General features: G+C 39.9%; 1 protein-coding gene across 1 annotated transcript in view; it reads right to left on the reverse strand.

Moving 5' to 3' along the window:
• The window catches only part of LRP5 (LDL receptor related protein 5), a 126,026-nt gene that overhangs the window by 57,487 nt on the left and 52,386 nt on the right, over positions 1-16,153 (reverse strand). Inside the window, exons 6-7 of the mRNA XM_079308291.1 lie at positions 3,670-4,066; positions 3,033-3,204 (exon numbers count right to left, since the gene is read on the reverse strand). Of these exons, the coding sequence (XP_079164417.1) occupies positions 3,033-3,204; positions 3,670-4,066 (569 nt within the window). The remainder of the gene's footprint in view (positions 1-3,032; positions 3,205-3,669; positions 4,067-16,153) is intronic.

Genomic DNA, 16,153 nt, shown 5'->3' on the forward strand with positions numbered 1-16,153 from the left:
TTACAGCCCACACAACTGCACCTTGGAAAGAAATTTCAGTGAACTTCATCATTGTCATCTGGTGCTGACTTACACTTTAAACTTAAAACACCCTAGAAACTTGCAAAGACTTACTGTATGTTTTATATTATTGTGTATGTGATTATGAAGCTCCCAGAAAAAAAAAACAAACAAGGGACATTTGTCAACAGAGGGGAAAGGGAAGAGGGGAATGAGGGGAATACTTACTCTGTTGAATACTTACTCCTAGAATATTGCACAAGCTCAACTAAAAAGCATATATAATGACAGGCAGCTGAAAATTTCATAATTGCTCATTATGCAACTATACCTTAGGCACTTCAAGCAAATACTGAAGAAATAATACATGGGAAAACCTGGCTTGCCACAATTTTTTTTAAAGGAGAATTAGGAAACTATACACGTGGGCCTTTGCTTCTCTCTCTGCTGGAACCCTGTAATCCTTATTAATCTGCTGTTTGTTCCTGGAAAGTTACTTTTCTCTGTCAGTAAAATCCAAAGTTCAGTTGGATTAATCCATGCCCTTTATTTGTAGCTCAAGCTGCGTGGACAAACACACGATTTTGACAGACATGACTCAAAATTTGCTATCTATTTTCTACTTGCCATACTCTTTGTCAAAGTAATTTTAAAAAATAAACTTAAAACCTGGGAACAATGTTACCACAGGGTGCCAAATTTGCAGGGAAAGCCCCGTAGGCTCCTGTCACACAAAATTTTGACAAGCCTTGCCAAGTGGTTTCTCCAGGATGCAAACTGCTTGCAAAGTGACTGAGCCCTTTGTGTCCCAGCTGAATGCTGCAGATGGGAAGGTTAGCACAGGGGTTTTGGCAGGAAAGGGTAACTGCTGCTTTCACCCTGTGGAGTTCTCCAAGCACAAATAAAACACAGTCTCCTGGTACAGGGTGATGCCCGGTACCCTCAACAGCTCTGCAGAGTTTATTTTCTAACTGAGGAAGAGTGCACCCAAAATTAACATCACAGTGTGTTACCAGAACTGAACAAAACCAGCCCTGAAACCAACCAACCAACCCAGGGGCATTCACAGGACATTTCAAACCCGAGGTCCAGGAAAAACAGGACAGATGCCTTCAGCCTATCAAATTTCCAAGCTGTACAAAGTTCATTCACTGTTTAAGAACTTTAAATTCAAACAGGCCTTCCCAGTGAGAGTAAGATGACTCCCTGCAGATCTAAAATACCAGAAACCAGAGCAGAATACCAAGCAGAGATACACACAAATATGCACAAGCTATATTCACTCCTGTGTGTTGTTCTGTGTGGAAAGCAGTTGAAGGCAGCCATGTGATGAAAGCAATTCTCAATTACCATCTAACAACAGTTTGGGATCCCATCTTCAGCACAGACAAGGCAGCACAATTCCCTTGCCTCCTGCAGTAGAATGCAGCTGCAGAGCTCAACTTTCTGAACTGTGTAGGGGCAAAATACTTGAAGACTTTCTTTTTCAGAAGCACTCAGCACAAACCTGAACATTATTTAAGAAGAAGCTAGAACTCCCTCCTTACAGTGTAGCAAGGGAGTAAATCACCCAAACCATCATCAGTTGCTTTTTTTTTTTCCTTTTGCTACCTAATGAGCTACAAAATAGTTAGAGCTTACTATCTACCATCCCATTTATGCTGGTTTTAGGTGATAACTGAAACTAAATTTATCCTGTAACATGTTTCAAGGTAGTTTTAGGCGTCTATTGGGAAAAAAGAAAAATCCCAGCTGGGTCAACTATAATATAAAATACAGATATATTTTTTGAACCTGAAGTCAGTTGATTTTTGTTTCTGACAAGCTGTGGATGCAACATGCATACATTCAGAACAAATCACTGGGACAGAGTGGCTGCTACTAAAATGGCACGTTCTTGGCAACAAAACACAAGCACAGGAAAATGAGTTTATGATTAATTACTCCAGCAGCAAGTGAAACTGGAAATGCCCCACTTCAAATGACACACAGTGAGGTTTTGTGCATATTAGGACCAGTAGAGTAGCACAAAAAAAAAAGAAAAACTAAGTGAATAAAAACCCCTTACATTGGTTTCTCTCATTTTCCTGGACTTTGATGTCAAACCAAACAGGATTGCTGGATTTGCTGCCTGACAGTGAAGTGAGACAGACTGAACAGATTGCTTAACCCCATGAAACACCAGGCATAACTTTCACCACAGCTATAAAAGGTGGCATCTGGAATGCTCCCTGTCCTGCAAGCTGAAAGGCAAGGGGAGACAGGATCTCTCTGGTAGTCATCAGACTCAGCATTAGCTACTGCCAAACCCTGAAGTTAAATTTCTGGAGCTAGCAGACAGTCTGGTTTCCTCTCTTCCTGATGGCAAAATCTTTAGAAAGCGGTCATTCCTCAAAATCCATTCATCTAAATTATTTACCAAAAAATGTTGCATATGCTACTAGTAGCCTAAACAAAAAACTCAATGGATTTCACAGGCCATGACCAAGGTAGAAATTTCCCTCCTCAGCTTCAAGCACAGACTGCCTATATTGTTTTCAAAGCAGTAGCTACATTAAAAATTACTTCTTGTCCACAAATCTGGACACCACATAATCATTAATATCCTGAAATACGACTTTCCAGGGCCTTCATATTCACTGGCTCCTGTACATGAACCTTGTACTGTCTTTTGCATCCAGCAATTTTAGATAGCAGCTCTAAGCAACAAGCCAAAACATCTTTTAAACAAATTTTACCTGAGTGTCCCAATTTGTTGCAAAAGCCTCGGGTAAAACCTGTGATTTCAAGCAATTAAATTACACTTGGAGCAATGTAGACATAACAAACATACCTTTTCTGGCAGAAATTTTCTGAACCACATGAATGTACTTCCTTTCTTCTCAAATACGTCTTGTTATGCTAAGTATCATTTTAATATTAATGAAACAACAGACTCATCCAAAAATGGGTAAATGTACCCAAGACAAAGCTGCATATGAGAAATGCACTTTTTTTCTACAAATGCACCCAAATATGGCTCTGTTACTCACCTCAATTTTATCAGTTTTTGCATCTCCCCAGTAAAGCTTGTTTTTTTCAAGATCCAGTGCCAAGCCATTAGGCCACCCAAGGGATGTATTCACCAGAACTCGCCTTTCTGAGCCATCCAAATAAGCACATTCTATCTTTGGACTTTCACCCCAGTCTGTCCAATACATGTAGCTGTAAAAAAAGAGAAAAAAGGGAGAACAGTTAACACATGCAACAAGCAAGACAAGAGTTAAGGTCTCTATTGCTTTTGAAAGAATTTGCTTTCTGCTTCCCCCGAGCAGCAAACAAGCAAACTCAAACTGTAACCAGTGAAGACAATATAAAATTTGAGCAGTAAATAAATTAAATGACTGAAAATATGCGGTGGCCCAATTCTTTCATAGTTAGGATCACACTGAAGATGCAAAGAAAATTCAACAGAACACCCAATGTGTAAGTTCATTGAAGAGCACTATATTTAAAGTCACCTTTCATGTACAGTTATTAAAGGGATGAATCAAAGGCAAACCAGTCATTTCCTGAATATCTGACGAATGGTACACACATCATCCTGCAATTTGCATGCTTTCAGTGTCAGGAGACCACAAGCTGCATCCCAAGACCTACCACAGGGCTCTCACCAAACCCAAAACTCACCCCATGACAGGATTGAGCACTATGGCTCGAGGTTCATCGAGGTTTTCTGAGATGAGGATCTTCCTCGAGGTGCCGTTCAGCCGGGTCACTTCGATGCGGTCCGTGCCCGTGTCAGTCCAGTAGAGGTTCCTGGCCACCCAATCCACAGCAATGCCATCTGGATGGTTGATTTCCGTGGTCACCAGGGTCTGGGCCCCGGTGCCATCCAGGTAGGCCCGGCGAATCGCCCGGACATCATCGTCAGTCCAGTAGATGTAGCCTTCCACGGGGTCATAGTCAATGGCAATTGCATGCCTGATGTTGTCTATCTGCAGGATGATGTCCGTGAAATCCGGCATGTCCAGGGAAATCCTCCTCAAGTCAGTTCTTCTAGCCAGCAGCAAGACTTCCTCAGCACCTGGGGAGAAAAGCATTCATGGCATCATTTCCATTGCCACTGATGTGAAGATTCCAGTAGAGCACAGCAGCTTGTGAACTGCTACTGTTGCTGTAACAAGAAGAGATTTCCTTAAATAGGGACATTAAGCTTCCATGAAAATATAGAATGGCTTATATTTGAGATGACAATTTCTCCCTGCCTTCTAAACTAAATACAGACCATAACAATCTGTCTCTAGAATCTAAAACCAAACAATTTGGTGGGTGCAGGTCCAAATATTTCATCACTTTATAGAGACTTGCTCAGCCAAATGTCTCACTAGCTCTATCAGTGCACTAGACAAGTTTTCACACATGCCCTATGCAGTAAACGACAGGGGCTAACAGAAGACTGGAGTGTTTTGTAAACAAATTCCATTAATGATTTACTCCAGACAGTCCAACAAGAAAACAAGTCACAACCACAGCAAGTATTTATCATTTGGCCAAAGTTGACGCAAATAGGCAATAGGATTGTTGTTCTTTTCTTTCCTCTATTCTTTCTCCCCAATGAAAACTTTTCATGCTTGTGGAAAGGGTGTCAAACAACAACTTGGAGTACATTTCAAGGACAAATGGCATCTTCAGTGTTGTCTGACACTGGAGTGGCAGCTTCTTTTATTAGTGCAAAAATGAGGACAGACAGCAAAATGTGCAGTTGCTTAATAAAGTTTCCCCACATCCATCCATCCATACTTCAGTACAAAAGGAAGTATGTGGGTTTTTTCCTACTTCTGTTATCAAGTTGATGCTGTGTATTTTGAAAACTGGCAAGGAAATTTCATTGTTTAGCAATTCTCCGAAACTGGAAACCTGAACAAAAGTAATTTGTTGTGTTTCATCCAGACCAACAAGCATGACTAGGAGGTGGCAATTTCCAGTTTCCCCAATAGCTGAGACTGAATGAAAATGGTCAACATGGGGACATATATTTTGAGCCCTCTAAGAGTAACAGAAATTCAAATCCTCATGAGAACATTCTTCCAGAAATATTTCACACCTAGACACACTTATGTAGTTCTGGAAACACAGAAGTTAAATCCATCATACAACACAACCAAACTCACATCCACTATGGATGCTGGATTTGGTTTTGAGTTTGTAAATCAGGGTTTAGCCCCCACATACCATCTCAAGCTCTGAAAAGAAATAGTGCTCAGGGCACAATGGTATAGTGAGAGAAATTATCTAAAAGAGCAGTATTTTAATATCATTTAAGCATTTTGAACTACCTCCAGCCATCACAACTCTTGGATGAAGCAGTGCTGCTCTTCTCCTGGCCATGGGCTGCTTGTTCTCCCTTCTGTATCACCTGCTCTCACACATAAGCTCAGCATGGCCTTGTACCATGGCTGTGTGCTGCAAACCACACCAAAGAGCTAATCCAACAAAAACTAACTCTGCAGAAATAAAGCCATCAGCCTAAGTTAACAACCAGACCTGCAGAGCTCCACAAACACTTGTGCTGGCACAGTGAGGGGCTCCAGCAGGAGTGCCTCTCCCAGTCAGCATCAGCTGACAAGGTCTGACAAGGACAGCATCACTTTGAGAGAGGCTTAGGTAGAAGGAGAGAAACAACAACTCAGAACTCAAAAACCCTCTGGAGAAAAGGGAGGAATGAAAGCCAATGCATTCATGGACAGCAAAGCAAGAGAGACACAGCAACTACAGCAGAATAAACACCTCCTGTAACAAAGTTTTATGTCTAGCCTACATGCTTCTGAAATATTTCATTATGGGAATTTAACTTGTTTAGTGCAAGTCAAGTAAAAATTCAGGCCTCAAAACTCAACATGGAAAAGGGGATGTATCTAGTCATCTAAGTGTTGTACAAACACAGAAGGGTTTTAAATTACACATTTAAAAAGACAGGCAAGATGTTGGTGTTGCTTTTTATTTAATAGAACACACGGAACACGTGGTGCTCTGTCTCAGGGAGGATAATGAGCAAGTCAAGAGTTTATGGGTTAGGATTAAAGAACAGACCAGTCAGGGTGACACTGCTGTGGGTGTTTGTTACAGGACACCAGACCAGGAGGAGCAAGTGGATGAGCTCTTTTACAGACAGCTGGAAGGAGCCTCACAGTCACAGACTCTGGTTCTTATGAGCAACTCCAGCCACCCCCATCTCTGCTGGAGAAACAACACAGCTGAGCACGAGACTCCTGCACAGCACTGATTACAACCTTCTAACACAGGTGGAGAGGCCAGTGAGGAAGCTGTGCTGCTGGACCCTGTACTAGCCAACAACAAAGAACTCTCTGGGATGTGAATGCTGGGGGCAGCCTTGGCTGCAGTGACCACGACGTGTGCAGAATGAAGAAACGGGGTCCTGAGTAAGATCCTGAAGAGAGAACTGATCTCTTCAGGCATCTTCTTGAAACAATCTCATGGGAACACGCCCTAGAGGGAAGAAAGGTCCAAGAGAGGTGGATAATACTCAAGGAATAACATGGCAGCTGTTCATACACCAAGAGCACTCAAGTTTATATCCTCCTTAACTTCTGAATCTCTACTATATCAATGTATCTGCAATCATAACCTTAATACTGAAGTACAAGAATAGTGAAGAAGAATACACGCCTAGCAAGTGATAACACAGCAATTACCAATATTACATGTATTTCTAGGATAACCAACATTACAAGCCTCATTGCATGGGAACAAACAGATAAGAATCAAATGCATATGTTTTGCTTCTTCACACAAGGGATTGCAGGTTCACTGTGAACAATTTCAGAGCAAGGAACCATCAGTCTAAAGTTCAGATTATGCCTAGAAATGCTGACTAGACAATAGGCTGAAATACACTGTTAACACCCCATAAAATTCACAAGTAGCACCAAAACAACCTTCACTTCCTCACAGCAGCAACAATTAGACTCAGATTTTTCTCATCCAGCTCTGTGATAGGTTCACCTCTGCATAAGACTACATATTCATTTGCATGCAAAGTATTATTTTTCCCAGGAACAGGGCAGCCCAGACACTCCAAACCAGCTACATCAGAAATCTTCTTGCAAACCAAAAGAAACAATTTCTTTCTGACACATTCAGCTGCTCTTTTTCTCTAAGTAAACACTACTGCAGATATATTCCTAACCTCAGTTCTGTCTTGTGGACTTATATGACTAAAAATAAACATGAAGAAGAAAACTTCTTCCTGCTGATCTAGTGAACACAAAGAAAATCTTCAGCTGACAATTGGTAGTTGAATGGGATGCCCCAGAATGAGCTACCTGGCCAATCCCTAGGGATGCTTAAAATTAAGTGAAATATTACACAAAAAGACTTGTCAGACATGCACCTACATCCTTGAACCTTAGAAAAACACGTGAAGAGAGAAAATGTTACCACAGCATTTATCACTACGCTACACGCCCCACTTGAGATTGTTATCATGAGTCATTTTGATAGGTGCAAAAAATCCCATCTTTTATTACAACACAGTTTAAAATTACAGTTGGTTATAACTGTATTTGACTCCATTAACACATTTCTGCTAGAGAGAAGGAGTTGGCAGCAGGCTCTGAGCACATCACGAGAGGAGAACTCGACACTGGCTCTCTCTAGAAACCTGGACGAACACGCTTGTCTGGCTCATTAGTTTTATCTGGATCATGGAGGTATTTTGATTATTAATGTTGGTAGGAATGTTTTCAAGGCTGCAGAAGTGCTGTGCTGTGACTTGCCCAGTGTTATCCTAGATACCCTAGAATCTGCCTAGCACATTACAGCCAGCTATTTACCTAGTGCTAAAGTGCTATAACATATATTTAATTAACTTCATCTTCAAAAATCTCTCTTACTGCAGTCACTTCTCTAACCACAGGATCAAAAAATTCCCAACAGAACTGCTAACTGTTACAACATGGTTATTTATAACACCACACAATGAACAAAAGTCTTTTTGGAGAAGAGTGGGAAATGCAAGCTATTCTGACATCACAATTGCAGCAACCAAGCACTTCAGTAAAAGCTTATGAAAAGTTTTCTATGCAAACCATAAATAGAAAACCAGGAGGAACTAGATCAATCTAAAATTTCTATTTGGAAAGTATTTTAAAATAACCAAATTCAAATTGTTTTATTTATTCAACAGATTTAAATTTTGAACAGCTTATTTTTCTCTATTCAGCCCAAGCTTTCTGCAGACCTTCAAGAGAAATTTTCAGTAGATCTAAAACCATTAAGAGCTAAAGAGCTGTTCTGGTTGACATAAAATCACAGAAAGGTTTGGGTTGGAAGGGACCTTGATCATCTGATTCCAACCCCTCTGTCATAGGTAGGGATGCCACCCACCAGATCAGGCTGCTCAGGGTCCCACCTGACCTGGCTTTGAACTCTTCCAGGGATGGGGCATCAGAACAATAACCAAGTTTACACACAAAAAAAAAAAAAAACCAACAAAAAACAAAAACAAAAACAAAACACAACCAAAAAAAACCAACCAAAAACTAAATAAGAAGACTACACTGTATTTGCAATTAATAAATCCTAGAGAAAGAGGTTAGGAGACCCACTCCTTTTTTTTTTTTTTTTTTTTGGCACTTGCACAAGATGTTTTTCCTGCCATACCCAGAAATCAGTATTTTTAATATCTATGCTAGGATATCATGCTTGCTTTCATTTGGCTGGTTTATGCTTTTGTTATTAAAAATTCATGCTTCACTGCTGGAAATGGCAACTGTATTCTATTTGCAAAATTAACTGCAATCAGAGCTGACAGCAGCAAAACAGGCCATCTCGCCAGCCTGACAAGACCCTTTTTTATTCTTCCCTTGGCCCACTTCACATTTGACAAGTAACAAGACATCTATAACACAGTAACAAATGCTCCAATTTATTCACCCAACCTAAACATGTGGACTGCAGTGGCTGCCTCTGTTAATCTTTGCCAGGAAAGGCCATGCTATTCCTTTCCCATTTGTCTGCCTGCTAATTAGGCTAGAACAATGACCCATTGTAGGACTCATCCCCCAGTTTTATGTATATGCATGAGCATGCACCTGCATGTACAGACTCAGTCTCATTACAAACAGCTCTGGAAACCTCTAAACTTGTGGGGAGAAAATCAGATACTGTAAAAACAGGAAAGATTTTAGCTCTGCTCCAAAGAACAAAATGGTGTTTTTTGAAAAGAGTGTGTTAGAAGTATTTTGACTGCAGGCAACTCCTTTACAAGATGTTTGAGCACAGCATGATAAATGAAAAAAATCTAAAAAGCAAGAGATTTTGCTGGTTGTTGCAATACAGTGAATTACCTGGCAAAGTTTCAGTATATGGCAAGAGGGGGCCAGAGTATGGTTCTGGGAGAAAACATGGAGTGGATAAACACTGGTAACACTGCCATGCTGTTGAATAAGCTTTCCAATATTCAAAACAACTCCAACACCTTGCACAAGTGTTTAATATTAGTCACTCTTCACAGTTAAAGAAAAATGATGTAATGAAACTGACTGGATTTAAATCAACAAAACTCTGTAAAACCTATTTCTTGTTCCTCAACCTCCCCAGAAAACAGTAATATTTAAGGAGTTGAAACAAACTTTAGCAATACCTAGAAATAAATGGAAAATCTTTTTATTTTAACATTCTTAACTTTTAACTTAACTTTTAAAATTCTCCTCGGTTACCTTACTAGAGCCAGTTGCAATATGAACAGCACTATGCATTCCAGTTCAGGCCTTTCTTTATCTTTCAGTCTGAGAGGAAGGCAGGACTGCTTCTTCTGACTGTGTGGCTGTGAAAGGCTGGCCATGTACTCTCCAACTGGACATTACACAGGCAATTTAAAACCAGTGGGAGTGTGCAACCAGCAAAATAGAAACAGGAAAGGTTTCTTTGAAAGAATGTTTTGAGTGGCCACATTCAGACAGGACTTGATTTAATTGAAAGGTAAGTAAGCATAAGGAAAACTAACAATTGTGACAAAGAAAGGAAATACCAGAGCACTTACGTAACTCATAAATTACATCATATCTGTCTGCATGTTACAGTGAAAAGCCATTGTCTCCCTGCTTCTTCCACTATCATAGCAGCAGACTACTAACTTTGCCTGAACCAGAAAAAACACCTACAAATCAGAGTTTTGACACATTCACACAGCCACCAAAATGAAATCCCACAAATGGAATATTAATTAAACTGCACAGCTTATAAGATCATTAGCACAAAGCAGCTGACTAGGACAAAAGTAATGCTTCTTCCAGAAAAAGCTGTTCCAAGACAGAAATCCCAGTTACCCTTTCCTAGTTTAGGACAGAGCTCCTGTGAGACAAGTTCATGTTTATATGCCCAGTACTGCACTTGTGAGCACGAAGTTTTGAGAAGTTATTACTGCCAGAGGAGTAGATAACTCTTAAGATTTACTCAAAACAGCATTAATATAAGTCCATAACTGCATTGGTATTAATCAGAACCAAAGGTCAGCACAGCCATCTGGCTGTTCCTGTACCAAGCAAAGAAGCTGCCCTTACACATAGATTTCAAATACCTCAAAGCACTTGAACAACTAAATCTTACCCTGCCCTGGGTCTGACTATTCTCTCTGTGCTTTAAAGACAGAGAAGAGAAAATTGAAAATGGTAAGTGATAAGCCTGACTGTTACCTTACAGATCTCATCTCCCAGCTTCTACTCTTTATTAACAACAACAAAAAAATTAACATCCCTTTGCACAGAATTCTTAAGAACAGCTCATTGCAAGCCATAGGAGAAAGGATGAGCCAAGAAAAAGTCTGTCAGAAATCCCTACTGCTAGAAAAAGCAGTAGGCTTTGGATTGTGGTGTTTCCTCACAAAGCAAGGTTTTCAAGTCTACATGTACCTGCTTTCTGCTGGAGATACAAAGTCCCACTGGCTCAGAGTAAGGAATAACTGACTTTAGAATTGACATCCATTTTACCACCTGGTTTCTGTTAAACAGTTTTAGCAGTAACACCTCAAATGCACAGAGACAAGAATCAAAAATTCATTAATTCAACAAGATACATAATTAACATATTTTAAAAATTAACAGAAATGCAGTAGGTTTTCTACAATACCACTTCTACTGACTTCTAATTGCAGATGTTTCTCATTCAGCAAGAGACCTTGAACATATTAAGTTTCTCTGCACTGCTGTCATCTTTTACACAAACAGAAATAAATACTTTACACCCCACCAGCTCTCTCCGAGGCTGAAAACTGTACAATGCTTTGAAATTTAAGCATTATTTATTAAGTGCCAAGTCTGATGAAGCTCCAGAAAATTCAATTCTGAGCTGACACAATCAAGAAAAAAGTAAGACAGCAAAACAAAACAAACAAAAAAGATACAAACAGCTGCAAATTAGGGTTTGCAAATCTAGGGAGAGTCTCAGTCTCACATTGATGCAGTAAAACAGACTCAGCCACCCAATGCTGGAAGAAGCAGACAAGCCACAGCAGCTTAGGCAGTTATCACTGGGTCCTGGTGACTTTGCCTGTGTGTATGTTCCCAGCACATGGTGAATGCAAGATAACAAAGTTTACATGCAAACCTTTTCAGTGCAGACCCAGGGTGTGGTTCTTGTGCAGCATAAAACCAGATTAAACCCAGAGACTCAACAGAGCTGAAAAGGGAGAGCGTTGCTATTTCCTTTACACTCACACACCAAAAAAAAATAACCCAAAACAAAAAAACCCTAACCACAAAAATAAGCTCTAACTAGACAGTCTTTCAGAGTCCTGGAAAGTAGTCATCAATTTGAAACATGCACCAACAAAGCTTGAAAAGAAACTTTAATTCATCATAGCCCAGGAAAACCACCAACAACAGAACTAGAAGATGATGTGGCAGACCTTCAAGAATGCTCCTCACTCCCTCCAGGTTTGTTCCTCATGAAATGTTTCTAATGGCTTTTATCCAGTGAAATTAAAATAAGGCCATTTCCATATGAGGCTATTTCATTCTGTCTCTACACAAAGTAGTCCCCATTGAGAAGCATAAAAGTTGCTATGAATAGAAAATAATGTAACCTTTTCATATAAAGCAAATAAACAAATCAACATAACACACTAAATAATGCAAGGGCAAAACAGACTCAAAACAAAGATCTACATACAGAAATAAAGGGGAAAAAACCACTCATTAAATTTTTGTGAAATGGAGTAGAACAAGAAGAGGTAACCTCTAGATTTCCCATACTCTCAGGTACCCGTTACTGGACAGTTTTCACTTACAAACTTGCAGTTTCAACAAATCCTCAATAAACAAAGAAGTACAGTACACCTTTGGGAGTGCAACAGGGAGAGGGAGTGAAGAAAAAGTCCTCCAGCTTCTGGATAACATCCCCCTACAGTAGTCAGACACCAGGCAGAGGACAGAAAACACCTAAGAAATTAAAGAGTCTTGCAACAAAAAATCCATATTTTTCCACAGTTGTATTTCAATCACAAAGCTGTCAACAGGGAGAGACAGACACCCAGTCACTGTCAAGGTTCTAGGAAACAAGGTAAAATACAATTTTCCCTTTTTTATCTTGTGACAAACAGATTAGGACATGAGTGCTGCTTCCCAATACAGCTCCAAATCAATGCTAGAATGTACTCAGAGATTATCTACTGACACACCAGGTTTCTCTTCCAGCATCTTCCAAGTGCTGGAACACTCCAGACAGTTATTCACACAATGCCAGCAGAAGCCTTACCAGGTACTTGAAAGAACTGATTCTACAGCAGTTATCCCAAATAAAAAATATCTCCCTGACCCTTTTCTTTCTCACAAAGACTGTGTTCTCCAATTAGTGATTGATCTACCTAACCAGAAAGTCTGGATTAATCCATACTGTTCCTCTTTATTTATCAGGAAGACATGTTGGCAAAGAAATGTTCTCTAGTGGTTAAATGGCCTGAGGTAAATACTTCACCATGAAGGTATCTGTCTGCCAGCTTGCCTTGCTTGCAGGCTTAGCTGCTGTAATAAATTCATGATTGCTCACCAAGGAACCGCAGACAAAACTTTTAAAATGTATTATGTGCACCAAGAAATATACAGAAGATGGGAAGAAACTGCCTTAGCAATTCTTCCTTCAATACTCTTCTATCTCCTGCATACAAAAAAAACACTATGTGCCCTGCAGTATTAGCCAGCAGGTTCCAAAAACTCTGTTTTCTATTTTGCAATGTGCAGAATGGCAGAGAAATAAGACACGTGGAAAAGTAGCCAACCCTGACCAACTGCCTCAGAAACAGGATCAAGGCTAGAAAAGGGTAACTGACTCTCCAAACACCTGAAGCAAGTACTTTCTTTTCCAGTTATGAAAACATGGGGGCTTTTTTCTGGTTTTCATTTGGGAGAACAGAATTCCCTCATTTATTTGAGAAACTGCAGCTGCCACACCTTCCTGGCAGAAACCCTACAACTTCTAACACCTCACAAGACTAACTCACACCAAATTCTTCCATTTTCAAGCAAAGAACAGTTGCCTTCCACTGGAGAAATGCTTCTGGTGAGTTGGGGTCAATGTACCATGTTTCAAATGGCCACTTACATTCTGACATTTCAGGGACAATATTATTGCCAAGAGCAGCTCGCTAGTTACAACAGCCAGACTGAGATATCTAAAAGGATTTCTACTAAGTACCTAACAACTGAGGTACTTTTGAGGAGTGGGAGCAGAAGAAGAAAAAAATTCTCCTTGTTGCCACTTTAAAAGCACCAAACTCCTGCCACTGAATATATAAAAGGTTCTAGAAATGAGTAACTTTTTTCATTTGACTCATGTTATGCCTAAAGCTCAATATACAGCAGCAGCTCTCATGCTGGCTTTAAGGAATGCTCATGCTGATGCACAGCAAGAGTTCAATTTCCACATCTCAAGCAGTGCAAACTCCCTTTTCTATAAGGGTAGATTTGCTGTGGTAAAGAAGCCACTAAGATAATTGTGAATTCAGGAACCTGCCTCACTATCCAACCTGCCAACCACCTCAGCATTAAGTCACTAGCAGGAGTCGATGCAATCTTGGATATTTATCCCTAACATATTTTTTGCACAGCCTTTAGGAAAAGACTTATAGGAACAATCTATTAGCAAGCACTGCATGGGCAGCATCAGCTCTCAAATCTGTCCCCCAGCACATGGGCATTTACTTCTTCTGAGTTCAGTAATAGCATCAGTGTAAGCAAAGCTAAAGTAGCATTTCAATATGGCTCCTTTTGCAGCCAAATTCTTTGTCTTCAGCTATGGCAGAGGATCACTTATATTTTATAGCACTTCCTGGAGACAGTCCTGCTCAGTCTACTTAAAATCATAGAATATCTCAAGTTGTAAAAGACTATTGAGTCCAAATCCCTGGTCTTTGCAGAACCACCTAAAACTAAACCCTGTGACCAAAAGCATTGTCCAGACACTTCCTGACTTAGATCTATACTGAGCAATGCCTAGTGTATTCCAGGAACACACCTCAGTTGGCACTGCCCTTACTCCCAGGCATCACTACTTTATGCAAAGTTCAAAATATCAAAAGCATTTATCCAAAACTATGGCAAATTTGGGTGTCACATTCACCATCTACTCTTTGCATGGCATGCAAATACATCTACACCTCAACCACCCTTACTCCTTCTTACCAAGAGGCCTCTCACATTGCTTTCAAACACAAGAAAGGCAACACAATCCTGACCTTTCCCAACACAAATGGAAAGACAATAAATCAGAGAAAAATTAAATCTCCAAGAGTCTCCAGTGTCACAGAAAGGCTTGGCTTGTTTTGGTATGTGTTTTTATGTGGAAGCAAGTAAAAAAAACTTCATCTTAATAGAGACTTAAAATTGGGTTAGAGAGGAATTTAGATATGGAAAATGGATCAAGAAGTAATGATACCCAGGCCACGTGAAATTGCTGCAATGAATTTGCATAATGAGCAAAGTAAAAGTCTACAGCATTTACTGATATATTTTATTTATATACTGCAGCAAGGATTACATATTTAGTAAGAAGCAAAACAAAAATCATTAAAAATATTTTTTTTCTAAAACTAGGGGTACACAGTTTTCAGAATCTGCATAAATCTGGACTAATTCTGACATTGTGCAGCTCTGAGTGTCCTTGCTGAAGTTAAAAATACAGAATAAAAAAGAACATTAGCAGAAGTCACAGTTTATCCTACTTATTAGAGCTTCATAGCTATAGAGCCAAGCTAGTAAAGACTTGGGAGAATGAAGTGCAGAATATTGAAAATATTTTGCAGGTATCAGCTCTGGATAATAAGTTTTAAAATGCTATCCAACTAATGCTAGTTCATATACTTTGACTAACTATGATATCAGAAAATGATGTGCAATGAGAGTAAGAACCTTTGGAAATGCAACTCTGACAGGCAGAGGGAATTTAGGAAGTCAGAGTGACCACTTACAGGAAATTTATCCACTTAGAAAAAAGATGAGGCTTCTGACATTCCTTTAGAAGGCCTGCAGTGATAGCTGTATGCCAGTGACACTGAACACAGCAGAAAGAAATTATATCTTTTCCAGAAACACAAGAGAAACATGCTGCTGAATATTGTTTACAAAAACCAGCCCAGCCTTCGAAGGATGCAGACACATAGCTGCTGTACAAGAGACTGGGACCAGGGTTTAATCACAATTAGCTGGCAAGATGCACAAAAAACATCTAGTCTTCCCTGAATGTGATTAAACTGAACCACATGGTCAAGCCACAGAAGGAAGGAAAAAGTAGGGGGAGTCATCCAATACTTGGAGACTGCAGCTTCACCCAGCAAAGCAAAATAAACCTGCTCCACAAAAGCAGAACAGGGTGCAAAGATCCAGCTCCATTTTATCTGGAAACATTCACTTTGAGTGGTACAAATTATACCAAAGGTGCAGCAGAGATGGAGTGAGACACTATAGGTAAATTCATGCCATTCACTCTGCACTGTGGAAAGTGAGAAGCATAAGGAAGGTCAATCTGCTCAAAAAAGGTGACAGGTATCACCTGAAGTCACTGCCCTGCAAGGTAAAAATGGAACAAATAATTTACTGCTGGAGACAAGACAAGGAGAGGAGAAAGAACAGCTTCTTGAAAGGAGACACTGCACATGAAC

This window comes from Erithacus rubecula, assembly GCF_903797595.1.
Source record: "Erithacus rubecula genome assembly, chromosome: 6".
Classification (NCBI taxonomy): domain Eukaryota; kingdom Metazoa; phylum Chordata; class Aves; order Passeriformes; family Muscicapidae; genus Erithacus; species Erithacus rubecula.